This window comes from Gymnoscopelus braueri, assembly GCF_963280865.1.
Source record: "Gymnoscopelus braueri genome assembly, chromosome: 12".
NCBI lineage: Eukaryota > Metazoa > Chordata > Actinopteri > Myctophiformes > Myctophidae > Gymnoscopelus > Gymnoscopelus braueri.
In genome coordinates, this window is record NC_137614.1 from 42,346,937 (window position 1) to 42,361,936 (window position 15,000).

The window sequence follows — 15,000 nt, forward strand, 5'->3', positions numbered from 1 at the left end:
GGTGGTCTAGGAGGTCTCTCCAAATCTGGGACTGGCATTTGACCCAGAAATCTGGCATCACATCGGTCGGGCTCCAGTTCACATTTAAAACCTGAACACGGTCGACTTCTAGCTGACATCCTGGCAGGGTTAAAGTAAGGGTGAGGCTCACAATAAAACTATATCATCGGGGTGGGGGGGGTTATATGATTAAAGGGGAGGGGTTACGACTATATAAGTGACAGTGGAGCATGGGGTGGCCAGCCACAAGCGTACGTCTCTTTTACCTTCTTAAGTTAAAATGTCTTTTTTTGTCTTTGTTTTCCTTACAACACACTATATAGTTTACATACTGTACAATCTGTGTCCCGAGCAGGGATGAGTGAGGACAGCCTAACTTATGCCTTATCACTGAACATCGCTTCTTTACGGCAAGCGACACGCCGCGCAACTAAGTATAAATTAGGCTTAAAAGAGGAGAGGGGACACTATCATTCAATACTGGAATTATACACAGGAGCAACATGCACGATCACATGCACACACACACACACACACACACACACACTCACACCCGAATGCACGCACACACACCCACACACACACACACACACACACACACTTACAGACGCTCAAACACACACTCACCCAAACGGGGAAAGGCAGACACACGTGGGGTTAATGCTTGAAAACACAGTCACATGATGTATACAAGGTACTTCATCTTACAAATAAAAACATCCCGACGGGAGCCATCTTAAAAAATGTCCTCTTGGTCTAGATAGAATACAAATCACACATCTCCGTTCCTATTGGACGACGGCGACAACACCCAGAAATAAAACACTCATAAAACACAACCACTGTGTGTGTGTGTGTGTGTGTGTGTGTGTGTGTGTGTGTGTGTGTGTGTGTGTGTGTGTGTGTGTGTGTGTGTGTGTGTGTGTGTGTGTGTGTGTGTGTGTGTGCGTGTGTGTGTGTGTGTGTGTGTGTGTGTGTGTGTGTGCGTGTGTGTGTGTGTGTGTGTGTGTGTGTGGTGAAGAGAGGCAGAGAGGCCAAGCGAGAGACTGAGGAATACAGAGAAAGAGAGAGAGAGAGAGAGAGAGAGAGAGAGAGAGAGAGAAACAAGAGTTGTGAGTGGTCGTGACAACAGGGATAAAGTGGCACATACAGGAAGTAATAAGTGGTCCGTTCAAAAGAAACAAAACAACAACAACAAAAAAGTGCGAAGGTCAAACGAATTCAAGTAATGTGTGTTCTTCTGTACACAGGCAGAGGGGGGGGGGAGGGTGGATGGGCGGGCGGGGTTCAGAGAGTCCGGCGGCCTTCCGCGCCGCTACGCTATTGGCTCTTCCTGTGCTCGGCTTTCACGCCTAACAAGGACGTGTCCGTGGCCGTGGCTTCTCCGCGGGCGGCTTTGGAGAGAAAGTCGAGCCACTTGGCCTGCTGCTCCGCGTCATGCGCGGCCAGGAGCAGCGTCTGCTGCTGGCCGCTGGGACTTAACCGGAAGGCGTGTTTGACCTCTGACTTGTCGTTTGGCGACGGCGGCACCGCGGCCACCTCGGCCCCCGACAGAGGGACGGTCCGTGAGCCCTTGGAGTCCTGGAGAGTCAAAGAACAGAACAGAGAAGATAAGAAGAAGAAACAAATAAAGTGGCCGTTGTTTTATTTTCTATCAATTACACACCCCATGAAACCCTGAATTCATGGAGATTTTTCCGTTTTTGTCGCATTCCTATGCCAATAAGTTGATGACTTTTAGGAATGCGACAAAAAACTAAACAAGACATGACTCAGTCATGTATACCAGCTTGCTATCTGTTTTCTCTGATTTGTCTCGCAGAATCTGGCAACACTGCTAGTGGCTCCCCATTGGCTTAGACCTGTTGCTTATTTCTCTCACAGAATCTGGCAACACTGCCATAGAGGCGAGAGGCGTGTCTAGTACCATAGCTTGGGAGTTCAGAGTATGGGAAAGTATCCCCATGGCTTAAAGGGCAGCCAATGATGAAAAAGTGTCTAGAAAGTGTCTAGAAAGTGTTGACCTGACTCAGTCTCTTCTTAGACCAGCGTGCTTTGCAAGCTGGTACAATTTCCATGAATTCAAGGCTTCATAGGATGTGTAATTGATAGAAAATAAGTACATTTTTGGGTGAACTACTCCTTTAACACATTGCGTGCCAATCGCGTAGTTCTACGCGAACCTAAATAATTGCGCAGCGTGCCAGTCGCGTAGTTCTACGCGAAGTGGTATTTTTTTTCTTTTTTTCTCGCAGGTTCACATTTCATTGTAGGCCTCCCTCGCAGTGACACATTTCATTGTAGCACACCCGGATATGGAAATATCCGTATCCGGAGATTTTCGTTCCCACCCGCCGCCGCTCTAAATCTTCCCCTAATCCGCCATTATCTCTGAGTTTTTTTTCTCCTCGCTGAACGCTGTTCAACATAAACCGCGACTACTGCAGAATGGAATGTCGCCGATTGAAACGGTCTTCTCTGGGCCACTCACACAGCTACCCTGTGTGTCTACAAACAGTTTAACGCGCGATCTTAAGGTACAGTATTTAGCGAGGTCTGTGGCGACGTAAAAAAAACTAAAAAAACAACAATAAATCGATGGCACTGGTGAGTACATTATGATATTAAACTCTGGCGTGGAATGTGTTAAGTGTTGGAACAGGTTTAATTTTTTCCTATTTCCTGAAAAGTAACCTCTTTTTTTTCACCCGACAACGCCGATATGCTTTGTTGAAAAATTAAGGATTAATGAATTGAATACATTACAAGACTGTTAACAGTACAGGTAGTACAGTCAAAGGTTTTGCTAAGAGGATAACTCAAAAAGCACAAGGGGCTTGTTTGTGGTCCAGTACAAGATCATGGGGTCAACATTCTGAGGATAGACAAAGCAATAGATTTCCCATTTGCATTCCCAGCTCACTGACTGCATCAAACATTATCGTCCAAAACTGTTACTTTTCAGACTCTAATAAAAAAAAAAGGCAGATCTACAAGCTCAAAACGCATCGCTTAGCACCGCGTTTCGAGCTTTTCTATTTTTGATACTTTTGTGTGAGGCTATAGTATGATCAAGTAGGGCATTCATTCACGAAAAAAACACAAAAGGTTAAAACATGGAGATAGGAGGTTTCTGCCGGACAACAACGTTATGAGACATACAAGGTTTGCAGCCCAGACAGCGGCGATAATAAATAAAGCCTTTCCCAATCAGTCTCTCTCTCTGTGTAATCAGGAAATGTTCATCGAACCCTCATTAATGGTAATCCTTGGAGCAGCAGCTTTCTGTGGGACATTGGTCTTGAGGCTCTAAATGACGCAGGCACAATTAACGTTCTTTCTCCAAACGAAAAGCTTTCTTCCAAACACTGATTGCTAAGGGAATCTTTTTTTAAGCGATGGTGCTGTCCGCAATCTCCCCGCTCGTGAAATGGTTGTCTTCTAATGTGCTGCTGAGCAGGGAGTTAAAAACAAGATCAAATATAATAATATTGCACATTTTTATAAATAAAATGTTTTTTCAATCTTTTTGTGAGAAATTTGAATGAGCTCTACTGTCCGTGTAGGCCTGTCACAATTATTACATAATTGCCTGATCGCAAACTGTTTGAGATGCTCGCAATCATTTTTGCATAATCGTCATAATTGTTTCCATGTTGAAACATTTTCATTCAAACGTTTTCAAAAATAGTGGAAATAGCAGATATACAAGCCCACAACGCGTTGCATCGTGAGCTTGTTTACATTTTGAGTGTAACATTATCAAATATGGCCTATTTTTTTATGTCCGAGAGTAGCTCAGTCGGTAGAGCTCTTGCCTTTGAGACGATCATGGGTTCGATCCCGGGCTCACGCCAACTCAGTGTATGAGTAGCACGGGTGCGGCAAGTCGTGCGGTAAGTACTGGGAACTGTTCTTGGCTGATACCGACAATGAGCCTCTACGTCAGGGGTCTTCAACGTTTTCAGCAGACCCCCTAGGACCCCCCAAGGACCCCCTAGCCAAGAGAGATGAAGCAGGGACTCCCTCTATATTGTATAAAATTGTTTCAGATTAAACTTTTAAAAAAAGTTTTTTACTTGGTCTGCTCTTTTTTCCCTCTACACCTATAGGCCTACCTCTTTGCCAAAAATAGCCGATCTACAAGCTCACAACGCCTCGCAGCGCGAGGCGTTGTGAGCTAAAGTTCTTTTCAGAAAAGGGATGCTAGAGTTCAAGTGGTTAAGGAAAATAATTATATATCACACAAAGATTTGGCGGACCCCCTGTAGGAACTCTGAGGACCCCCTAGGGGTCCCGGACCCCCTGTTGAAGACCCCTCTACTTACTTCTTAAGCCTCTCCCGTTCCTACTAAATGTCATGATGGTGACAGTCCTACCTGTCCACCGGCGTGCAGACAGAGCACCAGAGGTTCCGTCTTGGTCACCGACGCCCACACTTTGGTCCAGGAGTTCCTGCTCTTCTCCTGCAGATGGAGGTTTCCGCACAGCAGGTAGCTGTCCCCCGTCACCGCCGTCTGTCTCTGAAAAGGGCCAACAGTACCGCCGTACAACATTACAACCAATGTGGACAAGTCACGTACACATCAATATGTTGGACATCCAAGGCTTGGTATTGTTTACCAATACTGACTCGGTAGGCAAAGCCCAAAGTCTAAAACTCTACACCACTCTGAGCCGTGCGTCACTATCACGACTTCAACTAGTACAGAACACGGCGGCCAGAATTCTCACCAACACTAATCGCAGAGCACACATAACACCAGTGTTAGCCGCACTTCACTGGCTACCAATTAGGTCCAGGATAGATTTTAAAATCTTGTTAACCACCTATAAAGCTCTACATGGGCTAGCGCCACTTTATATTGCTGACCTACTGCCCCCTAAGGACAAGGTGAGGTCCCTCAGGTCCTCTGACAAAGGCCTTTTGAAGATACCCGCGTCCAATCTAAAAACAAAGGGTGACAGGGCCTTTGCAGTAGTTGCTCCCACACTGTGGAACGCCCTTCCCCTGGCATTAAAAAATGCTGAGTCGGTTGATTGTTTTAAGAGAATGCTTAAAACACTTTTGTTTCGTAAGCACTTTGTCATTTGAAGACCTGACTCACATAGGTCAATGCTTTTGTTTTTATCCTTGCTGTTTTGTACTTTTCACTATTTTTTGTACTATAATACCCTGTTGTTATCTTGTTAATTGTATGTATTTTATGTTCCATTGTACAGCACTTTGTAACACTGTTTCGAAAGGTGCTTTATAAATAAAATTTACTTACTTACTTACTAAAAGCCAGCTTCATGGATCAAGGCAAAATAAAATCTCACAACTGAAAACGTTTGCATGACCTAATGTCCGATTTGTGAAACAGTATGAAAAGGAGCTCCCCACACTAGCGCTGATTCCTAAACAAACACAATCTGTGAAATAAAATAGTAATAGTAATATTGTTCCTGCTGTTCTACATAATGCCAACCAGGTGAAGAGATCACAGATTGAGGCTTTAACCTTTGCTTTTATATGAAATATCCGAGGCTATGATTTTATGGAAGATGCTTAATACATCAGACTTATATTACGCTTTTCTTAGTACCCAAAGTTGCTTAAAATGCTTCTGGACATATTGCTAGTTTGAGCACTTCAAAAGCTCTAATCTTAAAATAATCATTGAAAATAGCCAATCTACAAGCAACGCGATGAGAGCTTGTAGATCGGCTATTTTCGCTGCACAACATGCTTCCATAGAAGACATGCTGGCTTCTACGGAATCCAAATGACTGAAATCATGATATAGGGGGCGTGTCCACAGAAATCATTTTATGAATGGAGGGGTTCTTTGGATATCACGTTCCATAGCACTCACACCCAGCGTTTAGTTTAGTGACACCTGCAGTGTTCGAACCGATCAACGGTTGCTGCGCTTGAATGTCCCCGTCTTCTGCGTTTTACAAATAGCTTAGCTGAAACAACGGTAAACATGGACTTCTTCATGGTTGTGAACTTGTGATAATGATTCAACGCCGGGTCATAAATTAACCGGTTCGTCAGACACGGCCAGGAGGATCAAAAGAGCAGTGCTCCTTTCCAAAAGTTGAACTATTATGTCCTTGAACTAAGTGCCCACGGCGCACTCCAGCGTGTCTTTACCATAGAAATGCATGGCAGACAGACATTGGCACCTCAAAAAACCCTTATACTGTACCTTGTCGTACGACAGTGTCACTTGCCGAAAATAGCCGATCTACAGTAAAAACAAAATGTTCATATCCTCAAATAGATATACTTTGCACATTTTGTACCCGTTTTGTACCTCTGTTTTTGTATTTATGCTTTGTTTTCCCTGTGTAATGTAATGTAACGTAATGTACTCTATTGTCTGCTTGTTTTTATGTTTTTTGTGGGAACTGCGGATGCAAATTTGCATCTTTGCTAAATCCGGGGTATTTACATTACATTGATTGTATTGTTCATTAATATGCGGTGTTCCGTCAAAATAAACAAACAAATAAATAAAAAATGAACGCGCTTATGAGCTTGTAGGTCCACTATTTTTGGTGCGCGACGCAACGTACGAATGAATCAGGCTGTAGGACACAGAGAGATTTGAACATAGACAGCCAGGTGTTCGGGTTCTGGTCTACAGCTCTCCCATGTGGTGAGTAACATCCCTACAGATAGGCGTTTGGGCAGTCATTGCCACTTTTTTTTGTTTTGAACGTAAGGTAGGAGAGCGTAGAGAGACAGGAAGTGAAGGCTAGTGGGTGTGGGGTACATGCAACGCAAGTCGGAATCGAACCAGAGACATTGCGGTTATCTATCTCTTGCGGTTATCTATCTTTCACAATGAATAAATTACCCAAAAATGTGCTTTGTTTATGGTTATGTCTGAGTCAGAGTGACGTGGCCGTGGGCCGCTGGCCCGGCTAACGGGCCCTCCTATTAGCCAGTTTTAATATAGGATATTGAAGAATGTTGATATGTTTTGCCTGTAATGACATGCCCACGGCAGGGAAGCCACGTTTAAAGTGCTTCAGTCCGTCAGAGGGTTTAATAAATATTTATAATATTTATATCATAATATAACAAGAGCTTGTAACCATGGACTGTTTCAGCTGCTACCATCCACTCTAATTGTCTGTTGTATGTCTGCCTGTTACACACACACGCACACACGCACACGCACACGCACACACACACACACACACACACACACACACACACACACACACACACACACACACACACACACAGCACCCATCTCTCACCTCAGGGGCAGCTTCGAAGCACTCTGGACACACTCGACTCGTCTTGTCCAGAGTCTTGGAACACTTTGCACAGATGGCCTGCAGGGGGCGATGAGAGGGAAACAAAGAGGGGGGGGGGGGGGGTTGAAAGACCTCGTGGTGGCTTGTAGTTTGACAAAAATACTTTTTTCCCTGCTTGTGCCTTGACCTCCACCGTTCCGGACTTGCCACAGATTAACAAACACGAGTTTACAATTTACAGTTACAGTTTACAATTTAGGCCCCTTTGAAATGAATTGAATTGAACTTGCGGCGATGTTTGACTCACCGCTCCACAGGACTTGCAGTGGTGTTTGCGTTTGGTGAAGTTGAAGCTCTCGTTGCAGCCTTTACACGTCTGCTTCTCTTTGTCCTTCTTCTTGGAGCTCTTCTGCACAGAGGAGAGAGACAGGAAGCGATGACACACTCTGGCCAGGAAGGATTCTTCTTCTTTTGTTTGTCTGTCTGTCTTTTTCTATCTTCCTTTTCCGTTAACTTATCCCCCCACCCCAACACTCCTGACCCCCCATGACCCCCCTGACCTTAACCTTAACCACTTAACCACGTTAAGCATGTTTTCATGCGACACCGTTGCACATCAAATACAGTGTAGGGCTAGTGTTTCTATTTGTCTGTTTTGTTTTGTTTTTTCTTTGTTATTGTTTACTGCCATTACATTTTTATCTTGTGATATTGTGTTTTATTGTGTTGTCAATGTCTTGTTTTAAAAAAACATCTATGGAGAGCTGTAATCTTATTGTTATTGTTACATTTTTATTCTCCAATAGAAAGATTTATACAAAAAAAGAAAAATGAGAACAACAGAAAAACACAAAGTGAAATCATAGCAAGGTGACGACGGCAGAACAAGCCACCAGATGGTTAGTGCAGATGCATTGTGGGAGGAAGTGTGAAATCCGTGCCATCGTTGCGTTAGATTTCCACTAGCAAGACAGACGGAGCGTGAGGTGAGGTGCCAGTGACACAGAATGTCTGTCTTTATAGACGACAAGCTTTGCTTTCTGTCAATTGCAGCGATTCCCTCTGGAACAGTGATACCGATAAATAGTTACTCTACAGTAAGTATACTGCGTTAGTGCTAGGGGTGTGCCGATACACTAATTTCACCAAACGATACGATACGATATTTGGCTCACAACTTTGATACGATTTCGATACGATACGCACTTTTTTATTATGAGAAATATATGGGGGAGAAAAAAAAGCAAATGCAAACAAATAATTGTGTTTTTGCATTATTCAGACATGCGAACTTGTAGCTTTTCAGCTACAATAGCGGTTTTGAATCCAAATAGGGCAATAGTGTGACACCTGACCCGGAAAAAAAACAACATGTTGTCACCCTTTTCACCTCGGGGCTGTTTGCATGCCTGATTATTATTATTGTAAAAAAAAAAAAAAAAAATCTAAACGATATTTTTTTCCCCCCAAAACGATACATATCGTCACGAAAACGTATCGCGATATATCGCGGGACGATATATCGGCACACCCCTAGTTAGTGCCATTGATCCAAGTCAGAACACAATCGATTGATTGATCATTGAAATGAACGTGCTCTGAAAATGCACGCGGCCCACCACCCACCTGGCCGGTCAGAGGGGTGTTTTGTTTCTCAAATGTGATCTTTAGGACTGACCGTCCACACTGGACACACTGGAAGTGATCAGAATGGATTAGTATATTCAGACTTTGACCTACAGTAGATGTAACGTAGGCATGAACTTAAGGCTTTAAATGTATATATAATAATGCCACTGCTGTTGTACCCTGCTGGCTCACCTGCCAGTGAGGAGCCCCCCACTGGGAGGTAGCAGTGACGTGACATCATAGATTATAGCCTGTAAACGTTCACTGTTGATTTTCCGAGTACTTTCGGAAGGCAACTGTCTGCGATGCCATGTTAGCGAGAGGGAGACTGAGGGAGGCTTGAAAGTCATAAAGCCATTAAAGGTTTAATGACATTCACTTTTACACCACATTCAAAGTCTTTGTCCTGGTCCTTCAAAAGTGTACAAAAAGTTTTAAGTGAAAATTCCATTCCAGTGATCCATGGCAGGTGTTTTTCTCTCACATTTCTAAAGCCTTTTCAACTGCAATGAAAAAATAAATCTTTGCCTGCGGGTGTCGCTGGTGAGGGATTTTGCCTGTCAATCATCGCCTCTGCTCCGCCCCCCCCAAAGGAAAGAATAGGGGAGGGGAGGGGCGAGGAGGAGAGTGGGCGGGATTAATCGACTGTGACCTCACTGTCGAAGGGCCAAGCTCAGATTACTTTTCAGCCTAGTTATTCAGAAAACCCCAGACCACAGAAAATCCACTGAATGTTCTAAATTCAGTTTTTTTGGGTGTAATTGAGGTCATAAAACCCCAAATAAAACATTGAAAATAAAAAAAGTGAAAATGAATGTCATGATACCTTTAAGTCATAAAACGTCGGCCAGTGTTTTCAAAGCGGACAATCTAATCACCTGTGATTTACAACGCCGTTCTGAACGCTCACAATACACTTATGAGAAGGTCGGCTATGGAGAGGCCAAAGGGTCGTATATCACTTCACTTCATCTCCTGGCCGGCAAAGGCAGCAGGTATGTTTGGTGAACACTGTGCACTGTGAGGTTTTTACTGTCTTACTACAGCTGTGAAAACCCTATCTTATATTTTACAGGCAGCACCGTTGTAAGGTTGTAATACACCGCTGAAGAATTTATGTTTTGACTGAATATTCTCACAATAGGTAGGCTAGGCCATTTATTTCATTTGGTTTACAAATTACAGCACTTTATAAACAAAGGAGTTCATAATGATGTATTAGACTCCTTGTATTAACTGATGACAAGCAGTAATAGGCCAGCAGAAAATATAGTCATATTAAATATAAATGTAGTAAAATATTGTAGAATCGAGAGTTCATTCGTTAGCAGGTGAATCGTAATGGAATCGTCAGGCCATTGAAGATGCACACCTCTACTATACTAGGTATTTTACCCCTGCGCCACCGCAGAGTCAATGCTGCATAAATATATCGATTGATACTTTCTACACGGCAACTTACCCGTTCATGCAGCCGTTCACCATCTGAGTCAATGGACGTGTTGCTCCAGGGACCCTGCAGGAGACCAAAAAAACTATATTATATATATATATTATTGGGGCTTTTCTGCCTTTATTTGGATTGTACAGTTGAGATAGACAGGAAACAGGGAGAGAGAGACAGGGAGTGACACGAAGCAAAGGTCGTCGGCTCGGGAATCGAAACCTGCAACTCGCTGTCATTAAAGCCTATTATGGGCCCTATCTTGCGCGCCACCTTACCCCTTATGCCTAAACTTTTTAGGCATATTTTACGATATTTGAACTATTTTTTAATATTTTTCAAAATAGTAAAACATGCCTAAAAGGTAGGGCCCTATGTGTGGTATGCGCCTCAACCACTAGGCCATCGGCACCCCTGCACTGCACTTTCACATCTCTACCACAAGGTGTCAGTGGGCCTCCAGCGAGGCTGCTCCTCTGGCTTGTATCAACACGGCTGGCGGGCGTCCAGCATCACGCTAAGCCCAAAGTGGGTCAGAACACATCCATAGAGTTGTTCTGTATACAACTGTGTGTCAGGGTTAGAACCCTATTAGGTCATGACAGAGTTCTGGGAAGCTCAAGCTTACATGTGTGAATGTCGCAGCTTCTATATGTAGGTTTAGTCATGTCTCGCTATAATAGTACTCACTACATTTGTGTGAGTACTATAGCAAGACGTCCATTGATGGTGAGTTGTTGTATGACTGACTAATGTCGTTCCAGGATGATCCATGAATGAATGAATGAATGAATGATGAGTGAGTGAGTGAGTGAGTGAGTGAGTGAGTGAGTGAGTGAGTGAGTGAGTGGGTGAGTGAGTGAGTGAGTGAGTGAGTGAGTGAGTGAGTGAGTGAGTGAGTGAGTGAGTGAGTGAGTGAGTGAGTGAATGAGTGAGTGAGTGAGTGAGTGGGTGAGTGAGTGACCGAGTGAGTGACCGAGTGAGTGAGTGAGTGAGTGAGTGAGTGAGTGAGTGAGTGAGTGAGTGAGTGAGTGAGTGAGTGGGTGAGTGAGTGACCGAGTGAGTGACCGAGTGAGTGAGTGAGTGAGTGAGTGAGTGAGTGAGTGAGTGAGTGAGTGAGTGAGTGAGTGAGTGAGTGAGTGAATGAGTGAGTGAGTGAGTGAGTGAGTGAATGAGTGAGTGAGTGAGTGAGTGAGTGAGTGAGTGAGTGATTGAGTGAATGAGTGAGTGAGTGAGTGAGTGAGTGAGTGAGTGAGTGAGTGGGTGGGTGAGTGAGTGAGTGAGTGAGTGAGTGAGTGAATGAGTGAGTGAGTTAATGAGTGAGTGAATGAGTGAGTGACTGACCGACAGACTGATTAAGGGACTGACCGGTGACTCAGGCTGGTGGTCATCCTCACGGGAGAAGGAGCTGTTGAAAGCTTTGTTGAAGGTTTCACTGTTCTGCTTGTGACGCTCGATCGTTGCCGAGATCTCCTACAGGAGGGAGGAGAGAGATGTAGGAGAGAGGAGGAGAGAGGAGAGGATGAAAGAGAGAGGAGGAGAGGGAGGAGAGAGGAGGGGGCGGGGGGGGAGTCTTTAATCTCCAATCATCCGAAAACACAAAATACACTCTGAAAGCCCGCGGTGCAGCATGTACGGCCCATGGAGGCTTTTAATCAGCTTTATTCAGCTGTTATGAGCTAAACGACACAATAATGAGAGGCTTTATGAGAGAACACAATTCACAAACACACACACAGTGAGAGAGCCTCTCTAATACCAGTCTCTAAAAGAGCTATGCGTGTCTGTGTCTGTGTCTGTGTGTGTGTGTGTGTGTGTGTGTGTGTGTGTGTGTGTGTGTGTGTGTGTGTGCGTGTGTGTGTGTGTGTGTGTGTGTGTGTGTGTGTGTGTGTGTGTGTGTGTGTGCGTGTGTGTGTGCGTGTGCATGGCTGCATGCGTACCTGTATCCAATCTTCCATTTCCTGCGCTGTCCTATAAAGCAAGTAAGAGGAAAAACAATTCAGAATTCATTTCACAACAAAATCCAGAGTGATAATTTGACTCTGAAAGTGTACAAAATAAATGGACACTTGCAGGGTCAGTATTGTCAGAATTAAATGAACGCGTTGTACATTCCTTAAAGGTTCGATGACATTCATTTTAACTTTTTTAATTTTTTATGTTTTTTTGGGGGTTTTATGACCTCAATTACACCCAAAAAATCTGAACTTTGAACATTCAGTGGATTTTCTGTGGTCTGGGGTTTTCTGAATAATTAGGCTGAAAAGTAATCTGAGCTTGGCCCTTCGACAGTGAGGTCACAGTCGATTAATCCCGCCCACTCTCCTCCTCGCCCCTCCCCTCCCCTATCCTTTCCTTTGGGGGGGCAGAGCAGAGGCGATGATTGACAGGCAAAATCCCTCACCAGCGACACCCGCAGGCAAAGATTTCTTTTTTCATTGTAGTTGAAAAGGCTTTAGAAATGTGAGACAAAAACACCTACAGTGAATCACTGGAGTGGAATTTTCAGTTAAAACTTTTTGTACACGTTTGAAGGACCAGGACAAAGACTCTGAATGTGGTGTAAACATGAATGTCATGATACCTTTAACCAACAATGGTGATACAAAAAAACATCTTACATCTACGGCAACGTAATTGAATTCAAACGAAGTAATACATCGTCGCTGTCGGGTGGAAACCTCATTATGTCCAGAACTGTTACTTTTCAGGATGCAAAAGTAGCAGATCTACAAGCTCGAAACGCTTTCGAGCTTGTAGATCTGCTACTTTTGATGCTTTTGTGTGACGCTGCAGTATCATGATCAAGTAGGGCATTAATTTAAGAAAAAACACAAAGAGTTCAAATATGGACATAAGAGGTTTCTGCCCGACAGTAACAATATAAATGTGCATGTTTATGTGGTATGCAGACAGTGTTGATTTCGTCGACTAAAACTATGACGAAAAATTACGTTTTTTCACTGACGAAAACTAGATAAAAACTAAATAAAAACTAAGCTATGATGACTACAACTAAGACTAAATATACTGACAATTTCGTCAACAAATAAAAACTAGACTAAAATGAGATCCAGTAGTACTAAGACAAGTCATTTTATGTTTGGTGTCAGGTGTTGCGCTCTGAAAATAGCAGATCTATAAATCGGCTATTTTCAGCATGCAAACAAGTGTAAAATCAGCCATTACAACACCATCAAGGCACCGCCAGAATACATTTTAGTCGACTAAATCAACTGTAGATTTAGTCGACTAAAAATGTTATGATATTTAGTCATACTAAAACTAGACTAACAGTAAAACATTCCAGATGACTAAAATATGACTAAAACTAAATGGAATTTTATTCAAAAGACTATGACTAAAACTAAATCAAAATTTGCTGTCAAAATCAACACTGGTATGCAGACAGCGGTGGTCCTACCTGGCCTGTAGCTCCAGGGAACGCCGCTTGCCGATGATGGTGAACGTGTGAGCGAGGTTCTGCTTGACGTTCTCCTGCACCTGCAAGAGACGAGAACCCAAAAACACCTTCAATGACGTGTCCATGCATGCGGGTGTCGGGTGTCGGCCACCGAAAAATGCCAGATCTACAAGCTCACAACTTGTCACGTTTGCAACAAATGTAGATCGGTTGTTTTCAGCTTGTAGATCTGCTATTTTTCAGGGGGTAAAATCGTGAAAATTTGTGCAAATCTTTGAATATATATATAGAGAGATTTTTAACTCAAATCTTTGCTTCTGGGGGTCCCTGGAACAAAATATTTTGAGATGGGGGGGCGTCCGCGGACAAATACATATAATTTTGGGGGGTCCTTGACATGAAAAAAGTTTGAGAACCACTGATATTAAGCAACATAAGTTTTTTTTAAAAACTGTTTTGATTTAGAAGACAAAAAATAGCAGATCTACAAGCTCATAGCGCGGCACTCGGTGCCGCGCTATGAGCTTGTATATCTGCTGTTTTTGAATAGCCAAAGTATAAAATATGGATAAAGTGGTTACACAGATGCGTTCCCGGGTTTGAATGGGTTAATTTAACATAAATGTAAAAATTGACCCGTAAAGGTCTAATGTACGGCAGTGCATCCGTCCGTACCTCCATGCCAGCGATGTCGATCCTCTCCCTGACACTGAATTTCTGTCCGATCAGTCTGAGTTTAGGAACGCAGTAAAGCACCATGTTGTTGAACTAGACCAGAGACACAAAGACAACACAATCAGTTACACAACTTTAAACCTTCTCAGGTTCATAGTTTCCTACAGTGGTGAAAAGTAACCAAGTGCATTTACTCAAGTACTATAATTTTTGAGGTATTTTTTTCTTTTTTATCCCACAATTTTTGTAACCCTTTTTCACCCGGTGCCAATTTTCTAAGTGATCCTGAGCGCTACACTCCCCCCAACAGCCTAGGGAGCCCAGGGCCGAGCTCATGCCTCCTTCAATGCATGAGAGCCAACTGACCTTCTTATCACCTGACAGGGGGGAGTTTCCCCGGTAGGACGTAGCGCGTGGAAGGAACACGTTAATCCAACCAGTTCCTTTCCCCTCCATCAGGCGCCCCAGGCACCGGGATTACAACATGTTTTTGTGAGGGTATATTAACTACCCCTAGGCGAGAACATGCAAACTCCACACAGAGTACGCCCTTTCGCCAACCCCACCT

The 15,000-nt window shown here is 43.6% G+C and overlaps 1 protein-coding gene across 2 annotated transcripts in view; it reads right to left on the reverse strand.

Moving 5' to 3' along the window:
• Positions 1-955: 955 nt before the first annotated feature.
• fgd (faciogenital dysplasia) overlaps positions 956-15,000 on the reverse strand; it is a 100,472-nt gene continuing 86,427 nt past the window's right edge. The window contains exons 11-19 of one of the 2 annotated variants that reach the window (XM_080445626.1): positions 14,433-14,525; positions 13,758-13,837; positions 12,274-12,304; positions 11,702-11,806; positions 10,352-10,405; positions 7,568-7,669; positions 7,261-7,338; positions 4,380-4,523; positions 956-1,581 (exon numbers count right to left, since the gene is read on the reverse strand). In XM_080445626.1, coding sequence (XP_080301752.1) covers positions 1,321-1,581; positions 4,380-4,523; positions 7,261-7,338; positions 7,568-7,669; positions 10,352-10,405; positions 11,702-11,806; positions 12,274-12,304; positions 13,758-13,837; positions 14,433-14,525 — 948 coding nt within the window. In that variant the 3' untranslated portion in view covers positions 956-1,320. Of the gene's footprint in view, positions 1,582-4,379; positions 4,524-7,260; positions 7,339-7,567; positions 7,670-10,351; positions 10,406-11,677; positions 11,807-12,273; positions 12,305-13,757; positions 13,838-14,432; positions 14,526-15,000 lie in introns of both variants that reach the window. The other variant, XM_080445625.1, reaches the window with a different exon arrangement.